Source organism: Carcharhinus amblyrhynchos, chromosome 8 (assembly GCF_965287045.1).
Source record: "Carcharhinus amblyrhynchos chromosome 8, sCarAmb.v2.hapA, whole genome shotgun sequence".
NCBI classification, from domain to species: Eukaryota; Metazoa; Chordata; class Chondrichthyes; order Carcharhiniformes; family Carcharhinidae; genus Carcharhinus; species Carcharhinus amblyrhynchos.
The window spans coordinates 7774988-7791460 of NC_137331.1; the positions used below are offsets into that span (position 1 = coordinate 7774988).

At 46.3% G+C, this 16473-nt stretch overlaps 1 protein-coding gene across 1 annotated transcript in view; it reads right to left on the reverse strand.

The window, feature by feature from the left end:
• Positions 1-372: 372 nt before the first annotated feature.
• Positions 373-16473, reverse strand: part of sdha (succinate dehydrogenase complex, subunit A, flavoprotein (Fp)) — a 51347-nt gene continuing 35246 nt past the window's right edge. Inside the window, exons 14-15 of the mRNA XM_080193600.1 lie at positions 11371-11484; positions 373-1075 (exon numbers count right to left, since the gene is read on the reverse strand). Of these exons, the coding sequence (XP_080049726.1) occupies positions 989-1075; positions 11371-11484 (201 nt within the window). The 3' untranslated portion in view covers positions 373-988. The remainder of the gene's footprint in view (positions 1076-11370; positions 11485-16473) is intronic.

The following is a 16473-nucleotide window of genomic DNA, read 5'->3' on the forward strand; positions in this document are numbered from 1 at the left end:
GCCCACTGTCATTTCTCGTGCTGAGGTTGGTGCCAGTGATCTGTTAGGTTTCATTCTCATTTGACTTTTCTGCAGTGGCTTGCCAGGTCAGTTCAGAGAGCAAATAAGTGCCAAGAATACTGCTGTGGGACTGGAGTCATATGTAGGCCAGAGCAGCTTAGGATGGCTGATTTCCATTTCTAAAGAACATCTAGATGAGCTTTATAATAATCCAATAGTTTTGTGATCATTATTACTGAGACCAGATTTTTATTCTATATTTATTAAATTTAAATTTCCTCAGCTGTCATGGTGTGAGAAGGACTCTTGTCTCTAGAGCATTAATCCATGCCTCTGGATTAGTTGCGAATCAATTACTCTATCGTAAATCAATTTTGAACTCCAAATAAAGCCTTTATACATTTTATCAATAAACAAGTGTGAAGCATAACAAACTATCATAGAAACCATATACGACCATACAAACATGAATATTACTTTGTATCATCCTGTGGTACTGTCCTTTAGCAACCAAATAAATAATGTTTATCTGACTTTGAAATATTCTGCTGAACATCGTGCATCTTCAATTTGTATTCTGCATCAGTGGAAAGATAGAATAGCCACCAACAGAATAATTATTCAGAAGGGATTTTCTGATTTTAATTACAGTTATGCAATATTGCACTGGATTTATATTAATGAACTGGCAGAAAAAAAATCTAGCATCTCCAATAGAGTGCGTACTCTCAGATGTGACTGCAATAACTACACATTCTGCTGAAAAAGCACTATGTACAGCTGTAGCACTGCTCATGCAGATTTAGAATCACACTAATATGAAAGGTATGGTTCATCCTTTACAATATACAGATGGTTAGAACAAATGGACAGTTCAAAAGGAATCACATTTGCCATTACATGAGAATTTTATTAAATATGCAAAGGGAGGAATCTTGTCAATTCAGTATGTAGTGGATCTACCTTTGAACTACCAGCCTCACTGAACTTAATAAGAACGAATTGCTGGTGGAACTGTGGCACAGTCTTTTTCATCCAACGTTGTGTCAATTACAGGTCTGTATTCCAATGTCACCTGGAATTTAAAACAAAGTTTTTAATAAATGCTCAGAACAGAAACATGTTTAGTGCCCTGTTCCTTGCCTCTACCATCCCTCTACTTCACTTCAGGCAGCAATTTCCCAAGGACTGGGCGCTCCCTAAGAAGCTTCCAATCTTTTGCACGTGGAGAATGATCCACAGATATGGAAATATTCACCCGGACATCCAATCCCTTTTTGAAAAATATTAAAAGATATTAATTCATAAAGTGGCAGTAAGTGATTGAAATTTGACAGCCCCATCCAGACGACGACTAGGGGATTTTCACAGTAACTTCATTGCAGTGTTAGCCTACTTGTGACATTAATAAATAAACTTTAAAACATAAACCCGATGACCGCCCCAGCAGCTGTTCACAGAAACTTCGGTTTAAAAACTTATGTTCCACAAATAATGGGATAACTGCATGAAAGCTGACTCAATGGGAGTTAATTTAGTGCATTCATGCTTCACATTTACTTTTCACCTCTCATCATAAGCACATGCTCCTCATTAACGTATTAAAGAAACCCCATGTGGAGTCTAATTAGAAACACTGTATTTCAGATGCTCTATTTTAATCAGACTTTCTGCTGCATACAAGCTCTCGCACAGTAAGCCTCCAGCTAAGTGGTAGTGTTCCTGCCTGTGTCAGCAGATGCAAGGTTCAAACCGCTCTGCAGATGAACCTGACAAGCAGAGGCCAGAGTTCCGGCTCTGCGTTCTGGTTTGATATCCAGCGGGTACTCGTGTCTGGTTCAGGGTATTTTTCACCCCCTTGCCCATCGTGTGGGTCGTGAGCCTGTAAAACTCTTCCACCATGTGGGACTTAGCACTTAGTCAACTAATATGAAGATGGTCAGGGCCATGGAAGGAGCGTTCACATTGTAGCTTGCCAGGTAGTTAACCAACCTGAAAATCCCTGTATTCTATCATGTAAAGTCCCATCATACAGAACTGCTCACAGTTTTCTGACCATTAATGCTAATGATAAAAAGTCATGGTAGAACACGGTGAAGCCTTCCATTGTTTGCTGGAGCAGACGAGTGAAGGAGCAGAGAGACAGATAAGAAATTACCTCTTAAAAACCTGTTTAAATAAGTTTAAAGCACTTTCATAGTAAGAACTTACCTTGTAGAACTGTTTAAATCATTTAAAAGCATTTTTGCGGGCTTTTTGTATCTACTGCTTTAAGAATTCTAAGGGAGTGGATAGCAGGGAGTTGTGGGGGAGCAGGCTTTAAAACAGCGCCAGGTTTAAAAGGAGGCCTGGTGTAGACAGCGGGCAGCGGAGTGAGAGGGAAGCAGAGTGAGCTATTAAGGCTTAAGAGCAAAAGGGCTTGGGAGAAAAAGGGCCAGGTAAGTTCGTGTTGAAATTTTCAATATTACTACAGTGAATAATGGAGGGGCACGTGATGTGTTGTTTCTGTATGATGTGGGAGCTGGTGGACCCCAGGGTCCTTCCCAGTGACCATGTCTGCAGTAAGTGCAGGTTGCTGGAGGAGCTCCAGCTCAAGGTAGACGAGCTGGCCTCTGAGCTACAGACACTGAGGCTCATCAAGGGGAGAGAGGGTGCCATTGTCAATGGGGTGCAAGTGACATCCACCCCCCCCTAGACTGGCTAACTCTAAGGGTCAGGAACAAGAGGGGGCTGCTGAGTGGAGGAAGGAGGGTGGGGAGCGGATGCCTCAGCCTCTCAATGTGCATAACAGGTTTGAGGTTCTTGCTTCCAGTCTGGACGGGAACGAGGGAGGTGAGGTTGGTGAGCAAACTGCACACGGTACAGTGATGCAGACGCAGGACATAGGCAAAGAGAAGGTGAAAAGCAACGTAGTAGTAATTGGGGATAGTGGGGTTAAGGGTATTGACACTGTCCTTTGTCACAATGACAAAGTGCACAGAAGGGTGTGTTGTCTGCCTGGTGCTCGGGTCCGGGATGTCGCATCCGGGCTGCAGAGGAACCTGGAATGGGAGGGTGAGAATCCGGTCGTTGTGGTAAACGTGGGTGCCGACGACGTAGGCAAAATGCGAACTGAGGATCTGGGGAGGGAGTATGAGAAGCTGGGAATGGAATTAAAAAGTAGAACCGACGAGGTGGTTATCTCTGGGCTACTGCCTGAACCGAGTGCAGACGGGCGTAAGGTTGATAAGATTAAGGAAGACAAAGAACAAAGACAAAGAACAACACAGCACGGGAAACAGGCCCTTCGGCCCAACGAGCCCGCGCCGCCGTCCTACTATCTCAGTGACCTATTCATGATTTTAGTCTACGTCTAACGTGCGAGGATCAGGGAGGTCCAATTTAGGGACAATTTTAGTACCCAATCAATCAGCCTAAAAGCACATCTTTGGGGGATGTGGGAGGAAACCGGAGCACCCGGAGGAAACCCACGCAACCACGGGGAGAACGTGCAAACTCCCACAGACACAGGCCCAAATCCATGTGTCCGCACAGCAACAGAGATAGTCTCTGAGCTGTCATGTTGCCCTCGAGATGGTCCAGTTTAAGCACACTAACGACATGAAGCAATAGGCAACTCCCGAAGCAACATCCAAGAGCAGCCCACTACAACCTGCCGCCTGCATGCCCCTTGCTGGACTTAAATGCCTGTGGAGACAAAAAAATTCATTATTAAACAGGCAAAGACTAACATTCCTGAGGCAAAATGTATTCCCAAGCCTACAATGTTCAGTAAGGCCTACTATATCCCCCTATATGTAGCCCGCTCATATGGCTGTCTAAGTGACTCTTAAACAACCCTAGCGTGCCTGCTTCCACCACCTTACTCGGCAGTGCATTCCACACCCCCACTACCCTTTGCGTGAAAAACTGCCCTCTAATATTTGTCTTATACCTAGCCCCCCTCACCCTAAGCCCGTGACCCCTCGTTCTATCCATTTCTTGTAGCGGAAAAAGCTTACCACCATTTACTCTATCTATCCCCTTCATAATCTTATAAACCTCTATTAGATCCCCCCTCAGCCGACGTCTCTCAAGGGAAAACAGCCCAAGTTCATCCAATCTTTCCTCGTAAGACAGCCCTTCCATACCAGGCAACATCCTGGTAAATCTCCTCTGCACTCTCTCCAGGATCTCTACATCCTTCCGGTAGTACGGCGACCAGAACTGGACACAGTACTCCAAGTGAGGCCTAACCAATGTTCTATACAACTGCAACATCAAACTCCTACTCTTATATTCTATACCTCTTCCTATGAAGGCTAACATACCATACGCTTTCCTCATCACATTCTGCACCTGTACCGACACCTTCAGGGACTTATGCACTTGCACCCCCAGGTCTCTCTGCGTATCTATACTCCGGATAGTTCTACCTTTTATCGTATAACTCCCCTCCACATTATTCCGGCCAAAGTGCATCACCTCGCATTTCTCCGGATTAAATTCCATTTGCCATCTATCTGCCCAATCTACCAGCCTGTCTATGTCCTGTTGCATTGCCAGGCACTGCTCCTCAGTACCCGCCAATCCAACCATCTTGGTGTCATCAGCAAATTTGCTGATCACACCACCTACCCCCTCTTCCAAGTCATTAATATATACCACAAATAGAAGAGGTCCAAGTACCGAGCCCTGCGGCACACCACTGGTGACAGGCCTCCAATTGGAAAAGGAGCCTTCCACTACTACTCGCTGTCTCCTCCTCCCAAGCCAGTTCTCCACCCATCTACATACCTGGCCTTGTATCCCATGAGCCTTCACCTTTTCTATCAGCCTACCATGAGGGACCTTGTCAAACGCCTTACTGAAATCCATATAGACAACATCAACGGCTTGTCCTTCGTCAACCGTTTTTGTCACCTCTTCAAAAAATTCCACTAGATTCGTAAGGCACGACCTCCCTGTAACGAAGCCATGCTGCGTATCCCTGATCAGATTGCAGCGCTCCAGATGTTCATACATCCTATCCTTGAGGATCCTCTCCATTAGCTTGCCTATAACTGAAGTCAAGCTCACCGGCCTATAATTCCCTGGGTTATCCCGCTGACCCTTCTTAAACAACGGTACTACATTTGCAATGCGCCAATCCTCTGGGACCTCACCTGTGTCCAAAGAAGAGACAAAGATTTGCGTCAGAGGCCCAGCAATTTCATCCCTCACCTCCCTTAACAGCCTGGGATAGATGCCATCAGGCCCTGGAGATTTATCCGTCTTTATACTGTCTAAGAGTCCCAACACTTCTTCCCTCGTGATGACTATATCCCTCAACGGATCCTCAAACTCCTCAAGCACAGCACCAGACATCAGGCCCCTCTCCTGCGTGAATACCGACGCAAAGTATTCATTCAGGATCTCCCCCATTCCCCCAGGCTCCAAGCATAGTTCCCCTCCTCTGTCCCTGAGAGGGCCAATCTTCCCTCTAACCATCCTTTTATTTCTAACATAGGAGTAAAATGCCTTAGGATTTTCTTTAATCCTACCCGCCAAAGCCATTTCATGGCCCCTTTTTGCCTTTCTGATGCCCCTTTTAAGTTCTCTCCTACATTCTCTGTATTCTTCTAACGCTATCTCTGTCCTCAAATGCCTAGATCTAATGTACGCCTCCCTCTTCCTCCTGACCAGGTCCTCAATATCCCTAGTTACCCACGGCTCTCTAATCCTACCCTTCCCATCCTTCCTCTTGACCGGCACGTGCCTTTCCTGCAAAGATTTTAGTTTTCCCTTGAGAGACTCCCACATACCCAGCGTCGACCTGCCATCAAGCAGCTTACCCCAGTCCGTATCTTTAAGATCCTGCCTAATCCGGTTGTATCTAGCCCTCCCCCAGTTTAACACCCTCCCCTTAGGACAGGCTTCATCTTTATCCATTAATATCTTAAACCAGACAGAGTTGTGGTCACTGTTAGCCACCTGCTCTCCTACTTCAACGTCAACCACCTGCCCAGGCTCATTCCCCAGAACCAAGTCCAGTATAGCCCCCTCCCTGGTCGGGCTATCCACATACTGCTCCAGGGATCCTTCCATTACACACTGTACAAATTCCTCCCCGTCAGCACCCTCTGATCTCAGCACCTTCCAGTCTACCCCGGGGAGATTAAAATCTCCCACTACCACCACCCTATTCTTCCTGCACTTATCTAGAATGTCCCTGCTTATCCCTTCTTCCACAGCCCTCAGGCTGTTGGGCGGTCTGTAGTACACACCCAACATAGTAACATCTCCCTTCCTATTCCTCAACTCCACCCATAGCGACTCGATTCCTATATCCTCTATTCCTCCCTCCCTCTGCACTGCTATGATGCAATCCTTAACTAACAACGCCACTCCCCCACCTCTCTGTGACCCTCCCCTATCACGCCTGAAGCACTTATACCCGGGAACATTCAACTGCCAGTCCTGCCCTTCCTTCAACCAAGTCTCTGTCACCGCCACCACTTCCAACTTCCTTTCGAACATTATTGCCTTCAGTTCATCTGTTTTGCCAGTCACACTCCTAGCATTGAAACACATGCACCGAAGACACTCAGAAACAATTCGATCCTTCTTCCTACCCTCTGGGCTTACCCTATCCCCAATCCCAGTTCCGTCCACATCCCCACCCCCCCTCCATATTAGTTTAAACACTGCCGAAACACTCCAGCTAACCTTCCAGCTAAGATATTCACACCCTTCCCAGTTAACTGTACCCCATCCCTCTTATATATTTGCCCCTCTTTCATAAAGACTTCCCAATGGTCTACGAATCTAAAACCCTCTGCCCTACACCAATCCTTCAACCACGCATTGAGTTGGAGTATCTCATTATTTCTAGCCCTGCTAGCCCCAGGCACTGGCAGCAGCCCAGAGAACGCCACCCTGGAGGCCCTACATTTCAGCCTAGCCCCCAACTCCCTGAACTGCCTACGTATGTCCCCCCTGCACTTTGTTCCTACATCCTTCTCTCCTATGTGCACTATCACATCAGACTTGGTCCCTCCACCCTTCAAAATTCCCTCTACCCTTTCTGAAACATCCTGTACCCCTGCCCCAGGGAGGCAGACTACCATCCTGGATTCCCGCTTTTGCCCACAGAACCGCCTGTCAATCCCTTTGACTCTCCCATCCCCCACCACTATCTCACACCCTGCACTCTTCCCTTCCTCCGAGGTATTCTGATCTCCCTCCCTTGCCTTCTCTACCCCAGCTGTCACCCCACCCTTGATATTCCGGGGTAATTCCTCCAGGGCGGTCCTAGTGCCACGACTCCTTTTCTTTTTGCTCTTCCTAACTGTGACCCATCCGTCTCTCCTCCCAGGTCCTGGTATCTGCTCAGTGTTACTGTCCCTATCCATTATTTCCTCATTTTCCCTAACTAAAAACATATCCTCCAGCCTCAGTTCCAGCTGCCTCACCCGGGCCCTTAATCTCTGCACCTCTAGACATTTCCCGCATATGTGGGCTTTCGGGAGATGTGCTGTCTCCAGAAATGTCCACATATGACAACGAACACAGTGAACACGTGTAACCCTAGACCCTGCCATTATGTTTGCCCCCTATTAAGTTGTCCTATTAATTCCTGTTACCAAGCCTACTCTCGCCCAAGCCCAGTGAGCTTAAGCCCTTTTACCTCTCACTCTGCTTCCCGCCTCACTCCGCTGCCCGCTCCCGACGCTGCCCGCTATCTACCTTGGCCTTCTTTTTATACTCCCGCGCTCCCTTCCCAGCAGCCCCCGCGCCTATCTCCCGCTACGGAGCGCCAAAATAATCAAAAAACCCTCTCGAACTAGAATTAAGTCAAAATATAGTAATTACAATGCAGCACACTCACCAAAAGGCAGCCACTCGTCGAAATCACAGCTCCAGAGAACAGTGAGGAACAGAGAACAGAAGGAAGTGAATGGGTGGCTCAGGGATTGGTGCGGGAGGAATGGGTTTGAATTTATGGGGTATTGGCATCAGTATTGGGGTAGGTGGGACCTGTTCGGGTGGGATGGGGTTGATCTGAACCGTGCTGGGACCAGAGTCCTGGCGAATCGTGTAAATAGGACTGTAGACAGGGCTTTAAACTAATTGGGGGGGGGGGGGTGCCGAGGGTGCGAGGGTAGATGACATTACGGGGTCTAAAGTTAAGGAGAGGGTACAGGTAAGGGAAGAGGCCGAGGATGTCCCAATAATAAAGGGAGTAGGGGGCGTGAGTATGGTTGGTGGCGTTCTGGCAAATAGGGTCCAGGTGAAGGCTGGGATGAGGCACTTTATCTGAATGCACGAAGCATTCGGAATAAAGTGGATGAGCTGGTGGCGCAGATCAGCACAAATGGATATGATCTGGTGGCCATTACAGAGACGTGACTGCAAGGTGACAGGACTGGGAGCTGAATGTCCATGGGGTATTAGGAAGGATAGGCGGGAGGAAAAAGGGAGGCGGGGGGCGGGGGGTGCGTAGCTCTGCTGATTAAGGATAGCATCAGGGTGGTAGCAAGGGATGATATAGGAACCAAAGAGCAGAAAGTGGAATCATTGTGGGTGGAGATTAGGAACAGCAAAGGGAGGAAGACGCTGGTGGGTGTCGTCTATAGGCCACCGAATAATGATCTGGAGGTGGGGCGGGCTATTAACGCGCAAAGAAGTGTGGCGTGCAGGAATGGAACGGCGATAATTATGGGGGATTTCAATCTACATATTGATTGGTCGACCCATGTTGGACGCAGTGGGCTCAGGGAGGAGTTCTTGGAATGCTGCCGGGATAGTTTCCTTGAACAGTGTGTGTTGGAGCCGACGAGGGAGCGAGCTATCTTGGATCTGGTGTTATGTAACGAGGCGGGTAGAATTAGGGACCTTTTGGTGAAGGATCCTCTTGGGGAGAGTGATCATTGCACGGTGGAGTTTCTGGTGCAGATGGAGGAGGAGAAAGTGGGTTCCCGGACACGTGTCCTTTGTTTGAACAGAGGGGAGTACAGTAGGATGAGAGAAGAATTGGCGAATGTTGACTGGGGGAGTGCGTTGGAAGGTAGGTCTGCTGAGGAGCAGTGGAGGACATTAAGGAGATCTTTCTTGGTGCTCAGCAGAAATTTATTCCAATGGTTAAAAAGGACCGTAGGAGGAGAGGTAATAAGCCGTGGATAACGAAGGAGGTGAAGGAAACTGTTAAATTAAAAGCGGAGGTGTTTAGAGTAGCTAAGAGTAGTGGGTGAGAAGAGGATTGGGAGAGGTTGAAATGTCAACAAAGATTGACAAAGAAGTTGATAAAGAAGGGTAGGAGAAACTATGAAGCTGGGCTAGCGCTCAATATAAAAAAGGATAGCAAGAGTTTTTATAAATATATAAAAAGGAAGAGGCTGGCTAGGGTGAACGTTGGACCCTTAGAGGATGAGAGGGGGGACTTAGTGGTAGGGGATGGGGAAATGGCTGAGGTCTTGAATAACTTTTTTGTTTCGGTCTTCACAGAGGAGGACGTGAATAATTTGTCGGGTGTTAGAGATGGAAAGGTGGTACGACTGGAGGGTCTCAATGACATTATTGTGACTAGAGAGGCGGTGCTCGACAGACTGGAGGGGCTGATTGTGGACAAGTCCCCAGGACCGGATGGAATGCATCCGAGGGTTCTGAAAGAAATGGTGGAGGTGATAGTGGATGCCTTGGTGGTTATTTTCCAAATGTCGCTGGATTCCGGGGAAGTGCTGGAAGATTGGAAAACGGCTAATGTTACGCCGTTGTTTAAGAAGGGTGGCAGGCAAAAGGCAGGGAATTATAGGCCAGTTAGTTTAACGTCTGTTATAGGTAAAATGTTAGAATCCGTCATCAAGGAGGAAATAGCGAGGCATCTTGAGGGGAATTGCTTGATAGAGCAGATGCAGCACGGTTTCGTTAAGGGGAAGTTGTGTCTGACAAATTTATTGGAGTTCGATGAGGATGTGTCTCGGGCGGTGGATAGAGGAGAGCCGGTGGATGTGGTCTTTCTTGATTTTCAGAAGGCGTTTGACAAGGTACCTCACAAGAGGTTATTGCAGAAGGTAAAAGGGCATGGAGTTGGGGCTAGGGTGTTAGCGTGGATAGAGGATTGGTTGTCAAATAGGAGGCAGAGAGTGGGGGTTAATGGGTGCTATTTGGATTGGCAGTTCGTGACTAGTGGAGTGCCCCAGGGGTCGGTGCTGGGGCCTCAGCTATTTACCATTTATATAGATGATCTGGAGGAGGGAACCGAGTGTATGGTGTCAAAATTTGCTGATGACACCAAGATTGGTGGAACAGCAAATTGCGTGGAGGGTGTGGAGAGTCTGCAGAAGGATCTAGATAGGCTGGGCGAATGGGCCAGGAAATGGCAAATGGAATTTAATGTTGGCAAGTGCGAGGTGGTCCACTTTGGTAGGAATAATGGTAGGAAGGACTATTACTTACGTGGCGAAAAACTGCAGCAGGCGATGGTGCAGAGGGACCTTGGGGTCCTTGTGTATGAGTCGCAAAAACCCAGCCTGCAGGTGCAGCAGGTGGTCGGGAAGGCGAATGGGATGCTGGCCTTCATAGCAAGGGGGATTGAATATAAAAGTAGGGAAGTCTTGCTGCGGCTGTATAGGGCATTGGTGAGGCCGCAGCTAGAGTACTGTGTGCAGTTTTGGTTGCCACACTTATGCAAGGATATTTTGGCCTTGGAGGGAGTGCAGAGGAGGTTTACTAGGCTGAAGCTGGAGTTGAGGGGGTTGAGCTATGAGGAGAGGCTGAATAAACTAGGCTTGTACTCGTTAGAGTTTAGAAGAATGAGGGGAGATCTCATTGAGACACATAAGATGATGAATGGGATAGATAGGATAGAGGTGGAGAGACTCTTCCCGCTCAGAAAGGACAGTAGGACTAGGGGGCACAGCCTCAAGTTAAAGGGGGGCGGTTTAGAACGGAGTTGAGGAGGAACTTCTTCACTCAAAGGGTGGTGAATCTCTGGAATTCTCTGCCCGTTGAAGTGGTGGAGGCTGCCTCGCTAAATATTTTTAAGACGCGGGGTTGATGGGTTTTTGATAAGCGAGGGGATTAAGGGTTATGGGGAGAGGGCGGGAAAGTGGAACTGAGCCACGACATCAGCCATGATCTTATTGAATGGCAGGGCAGGCTCGAAGGGCTAGATGGCCTACTCCTGCTCCTATTTCTTATGTTCTAACACCTGTAACTTCCTATTTTATTTATGCAAGTGAGGACTCAGTCAAAGAAGCCTTTGTAATATTGACATTTTAAAACTAAAAATTTGTAACTACAAAAAAGAATGCCTTATAGAGGTGCATCAGTGCTCTCAGGTTAGAAGAACATTCAAAGAATTCTACTCATGCAAATTATCTTTCATTTGCTGCAGTCAAGAATTCTCACCTTGCCAGTCTTGGGATCCATGTATGACAGTGTGTGCTTTCTCCAATGTTCATTGAATGGTTTCTTCTCTTGGCCTTGCAATGGTTTTGAAAAGTCATATTCATCAATTCTCACCTAAAATGAGAACAGAAATTAGAAAGAGAAAATTTCAGACAAAAGCACAGAGAAACATCCTCAATAATGTGCTTTACAAATGAGGCCATAAACCATCTTCTGTTGGGACTTGAAAGATTCTGTAAGCACTATTCAAAAGCGAGCAGTGACATTCTCTCTTGTATTCTAACCAATAGATACCCATCAGCATCTGTGAAGAGAAACAGCGTTAATGTTTTGGATCCAAAGCGTTAACTGTTTCTCTCCACAGATGTTGCCAGACCTTGTCAAGGCTGTACTGCTCTTTGTGGAACTTTGCTGTGTGCAAATTGGTTGCCACATTTCCTACATTAACCAGGGAATATATTTCACAATGACATCACTGCTTGTAAAGCACTTTAAGATACCCTAAAATCATGGAAGACATTACCTAAGTCCAAGTTCCATATTTCCCCCTTTCCCACTACCTGGTTGCAGATACTTTAGATTAACTTTATTTATTAATGTCACAAGTGGGCTTACATCACAATGACTGATCTTCTGAGTGCACAGTGCAGCTAATGAGCCTCCCTTACCAGGACACACATTGAGGTATCTCAGGCAATACTGCCCACAAATTTCCAGTAATTAATTTGAAAAGTGTGAAAAATCAGAAGGAGCGTTCATACCACTTTCCAGCATACGGAAGGTGATGGTCTACGTTAGCAGCCAACATTCTGAAAAATTGGCCGTCTATAACAAACAGCCAGTATTATTTAAAAATAAATTCACTGGAACAATCCCACTGCTATTTGAAAATATACATTCTAAAAGACCCCCGCAAGTATTTGAAAAACACTAAAACAAACCCTTACAGCTTTTGAAAAGCTACCAAAACTAGAGAAGTATATCCTTGCTCCCAGAAACAAAAGTAAACATAATATGGAGGACTAAGATGAACTCGGGGCATGGATGGGTACATGGGATTGGGATAAAAAACCGTGGATTACGGGGGATATTGAAGACTTGGTCAGGAAGAAGAGGGAGGCGTATGTTAGGTCAAAACAAATGGGTACGGAGTGTGCGCTGGAGGAATATAGAGAGAGTAGGAGGGAGTTAAAAAGGGGAATTAGAAGGGCGAAGAGAGGGCATGAGATGGCTTTGGCTGGTAGGATTAAGGATAATCCTAAGGCATTTTATTCCTATATTAGAGGCAAGAGAGTAGTTAGAGGGAAAATTGGTCCTCTTAGGGACAAGAGTGGAGAGTTGCGTATTGAGTCGGAGGGAATGGGGGAACTCCTGAATGAATACTTTGCGTCGGTATTCACGAAGGAGAGGGGTTCGGAATCGTGCCATCTCTTGGAGGGAGCGGAGGTTCAGTTGCAGGATATAGTTATTACAAGAGAGGAAGTGCTAGGGCTTTTAGGTAGCGTAAGGACGGATAAAGCTCCGGGGCCTGATGGTATTTATCCCAGGCTGCTTAGGGAGGCGAAAGATGAAATTGCTGGGCCTCTGGCGCACATCTTTGTCTCTTCTTTGGACACAGGTGAGGTCCCAGAAGACTGGAGGGTAGCAAATGTGGTCCCGTTGTTCAAAAAAGGTAGCAGGGATAACCCTGGGAATTACAGGCCGGTGAGTTTGACGTCGGTGGTAGGGAAGTTAATGGAAAAAATACTTAGGGGTAGGATGTATGAGCATTTGGAGCGTTGCGATCTGATTAGGGATACACAACATGGCTTTGTTAGAGGGAGGTCTTGCCTTACGAATCTGGTGGAATTCTTTGAGGAGGTGACAAAAACGGTTGACGATGGGAGAGCCGTTGATGTCATCTATATGGATTTCAGTAAGGCGTTTGACAAAGTCCCTCACGGTAGGCTGGTAGAAAAGGTTAAGGCGCATGGGATACGAGGCCAGGTAGCTAGGTGGATTGAGAACTGGCTGGGAAATAGGAGACAGAGGGTAGTTGTGGAGGGTACCTTGTCGGGCTGGAGGCCAGTGACCAGTGGTGTGCCGCAGGGCTCGGTACTGGGACCTCTCCTCTTTGTAGTCTACATAAATGACTTAGAAGAGGGCGTAGGTGGTGTGATCAGCAAGTTTGCTGATGACACCAAGATGGCAGGGTTGGCGGGTACGGAACTGGATTGTCAGGTGATACAACAGGATATAGATAGGTTGGTGCAGTGGGCAGATAGGTGGCAGATGGCATTTAATCCTGACAAATGCGAGGTGATGCATTTTGGACGGAATAATGCAGAGAGGAGCTATGTGATAAAAGGTAGGCCGATTAGGAGTATAGACGTACAGAGGGACCTGGGAGTGCAGGTTCACAAATCCATGAAGGTTGCGTCACAAGTGGAGAACGTTGTTAGGAAGGCTTATGGGATGTTAGCCTTTATAGGAAGGGGCTTAGAGTATAAAAGCTGCCGTCTAATGCTTCAGTTATACAGAACGTTGGTTAGACCGCATTTGGAGTACTGCGTCCAGTTCTGGTCACCTTATTACCGGAAGGACGTGGAGTCTCTGGAAAGGGTGCAGAGGAGGTTTACCAGGATGTTGCCTGGCATGGGGGGACTGGGTTACGAGGAGAGATTGAAGAGACTGGGGCTATTCTCCTTGGAAAGACGGAGATTGAGAGGGGACATGATAGAGGTATATAAGATACTGAAGGGAATAGATAGAGTTAATAGTGAGAGACTGCTCCCTAGACTGGGTACGAACACGAGAGGTCATCACTTAAGGGTGAGGGGGGGGAGGTATAATTTGGAGGTAAGAGGAAGGTTCTTTATGCAGAGAGTTGTGGGGGTCTGGAATGCGCTACCGAGTAGGGTGGTGGAGGCAGGAACGTTGGACTCGTTTAAGATGCAGTTAGATAGGCACATGAGTGAAACGAGAATGGAGGGATATGGTAGGGGCTATTAAATAGGGTTAAACCTCGGGAGACACCGGAAGGGCAGGCTGTATGATTAATATTTTTTGTCTTTATTCCACAGGTGGAGGTCCACCTTGTGTCAAGCGAGGGGCATGCACACGGCGGGTCGTGCGTGGGCTGCTCTTGGAAGTCCAGGAGTGGCCTAGTACTTCATGTCGGTGTGTGTGCTTGATCCTGGACCGATAGACGGGCGCCACAACAGCTCAGTGACTAGCACTGCTAGCTGTGCAGATACATGGATTTGGGCCTGTGTCTGTGGGAGTTTGCGCATTCTCCCTGTGGTTGCGTGGGTTTCCTCCGGGCGCTCCGGTTTCCTCCCACACCCCAAAGATGTGCTCTTAGGCTAATCGGTTTCCACCAAATTGACACTATTTCTTCCCTGAATCTGACTGAGTAGGGTCCCATTCGTAGACATGCAGGGTAAAATAGGTGTAGGGTGATGCGGCGGCGCGGGCTCGTTGGGCCGAAGGGCCTGTTTCCCGTGCTGGGTTGTTCTTTGTTCTTTGTTTAACAGTTAGAAATTGGCCCTCAGTTTGCAATCTCCTTCTTCTATTAAAATGGCACCTTTCACCTCACTCCTTATTGCAATTTTTATTTGAAATGATTCTGAATGTGTTTTCTTTTCACTAGGTAGTGAGTTGCACTGGAGCAAAGTTCCATTACTATGAGCCACCCACAGTATCTGCCCCAAGTGAACAACCATCATCTGTGAGCCTGGATCATGCTGGCAGACTGTATGACTGGATGGCAGGAGATGAAGCACAATGTTGAAGTAAAATTGTGTTTAAAAGCATTCACATGGTTAAGGAAAATAAAATTCTATTTACATGTTAGAAATTCTTCAGGTAACTCGTAATATTGTGCAGGATTGAAAGAAAAAAAACTTGCATTTATATAGCACCTTTCACAACCTCAGAACGTTCCAAAGCATTTTATAGACCAATGAAGTTCTTTACAAAGTGCAGTCACGACAGAAAAATGCAGCAGCCTATTTACATGCACAGGTGTAAATAGCCAGATAAGCAGTTTTATAACAAAAAACTGCAAATCATGGAAATCTGAAATAAAAACAGAAAATGCTTGATAAACTCAGCAGGTCTGGCACCTTCTGTGGGGAGAAACAAAGTTTAAGATTTTGGATCTGAAACATTAATGCCATTTCTCTCCATACCTGCTGCCAGACCATATCTAGTATTTTCTGTTTTAATCAGTTTTATATTGTTTAGGACACTATCTGAAGAGGAGGGGAAGGTGGCCTTAGTTTATCGTCTCCCACAAAAGGTGATTTCTAGCTGAATATACACTTTGCACTAAAGGGCAAAGGGATGAAAGAGATCAGCAAACTGGCTTATGGTTGTACACAGATATCAGCTTTCTTAGCTGCCGCATGAAATCTGCTTCCAAGCAAAGTCCCAATCTTAACTGAAAAACCAAGAGGACCAAATAAAGGCCAATTAGCTTCTTACAAAGGGAAAGAAAATTCATAGAAGAGTTAACTCAGTCCACTCTTAAAGCAATAGCCAGAGTGCAGAGAACAGAGTGTATGTTGCAAGTTGTAGTCATATGGCAAACATGGCACAGGAATCAGAAAAAATATATGGGAAGCCACGGGGAGAAATTCTAACAGTTAGAGTATACAATAGATGCAGAGTTCCCAAGAGTATTTGGATTATGGGGGAATATTTTTACTGTCTGTGGTCGCTGACAAGATATTCAGTAGAATTACATTCAGGTTAAGCACAGAAACCACCTTTTCAGTCCAATTGATCTATGCCAGCATTATGTTCCATAAGAGTCTCCTCTTATTTACTTCATCTAACTATCAGCAGAACATTTATTTCTTTTTCTTTCATGTACTTATCTAGTTTGCCCTTTATATGTACTTTATTCAACCCAACTATTTCACTTGGCAGCAACTCTCAGAATCTAACCAACCTTTCAGTACAGAAATTTCTCCTGAAATCCTTATTGGATCTTATTGAATATCTTATTTTTATGGCCCTTTTGGATTTTTCCTCACAGATACAGCATTTTCTCTAGGTTCATTAAATCCTTTCATATTTTGAAGACCTCTATGGGGTTACTACCTCAGCCTTCTCTAT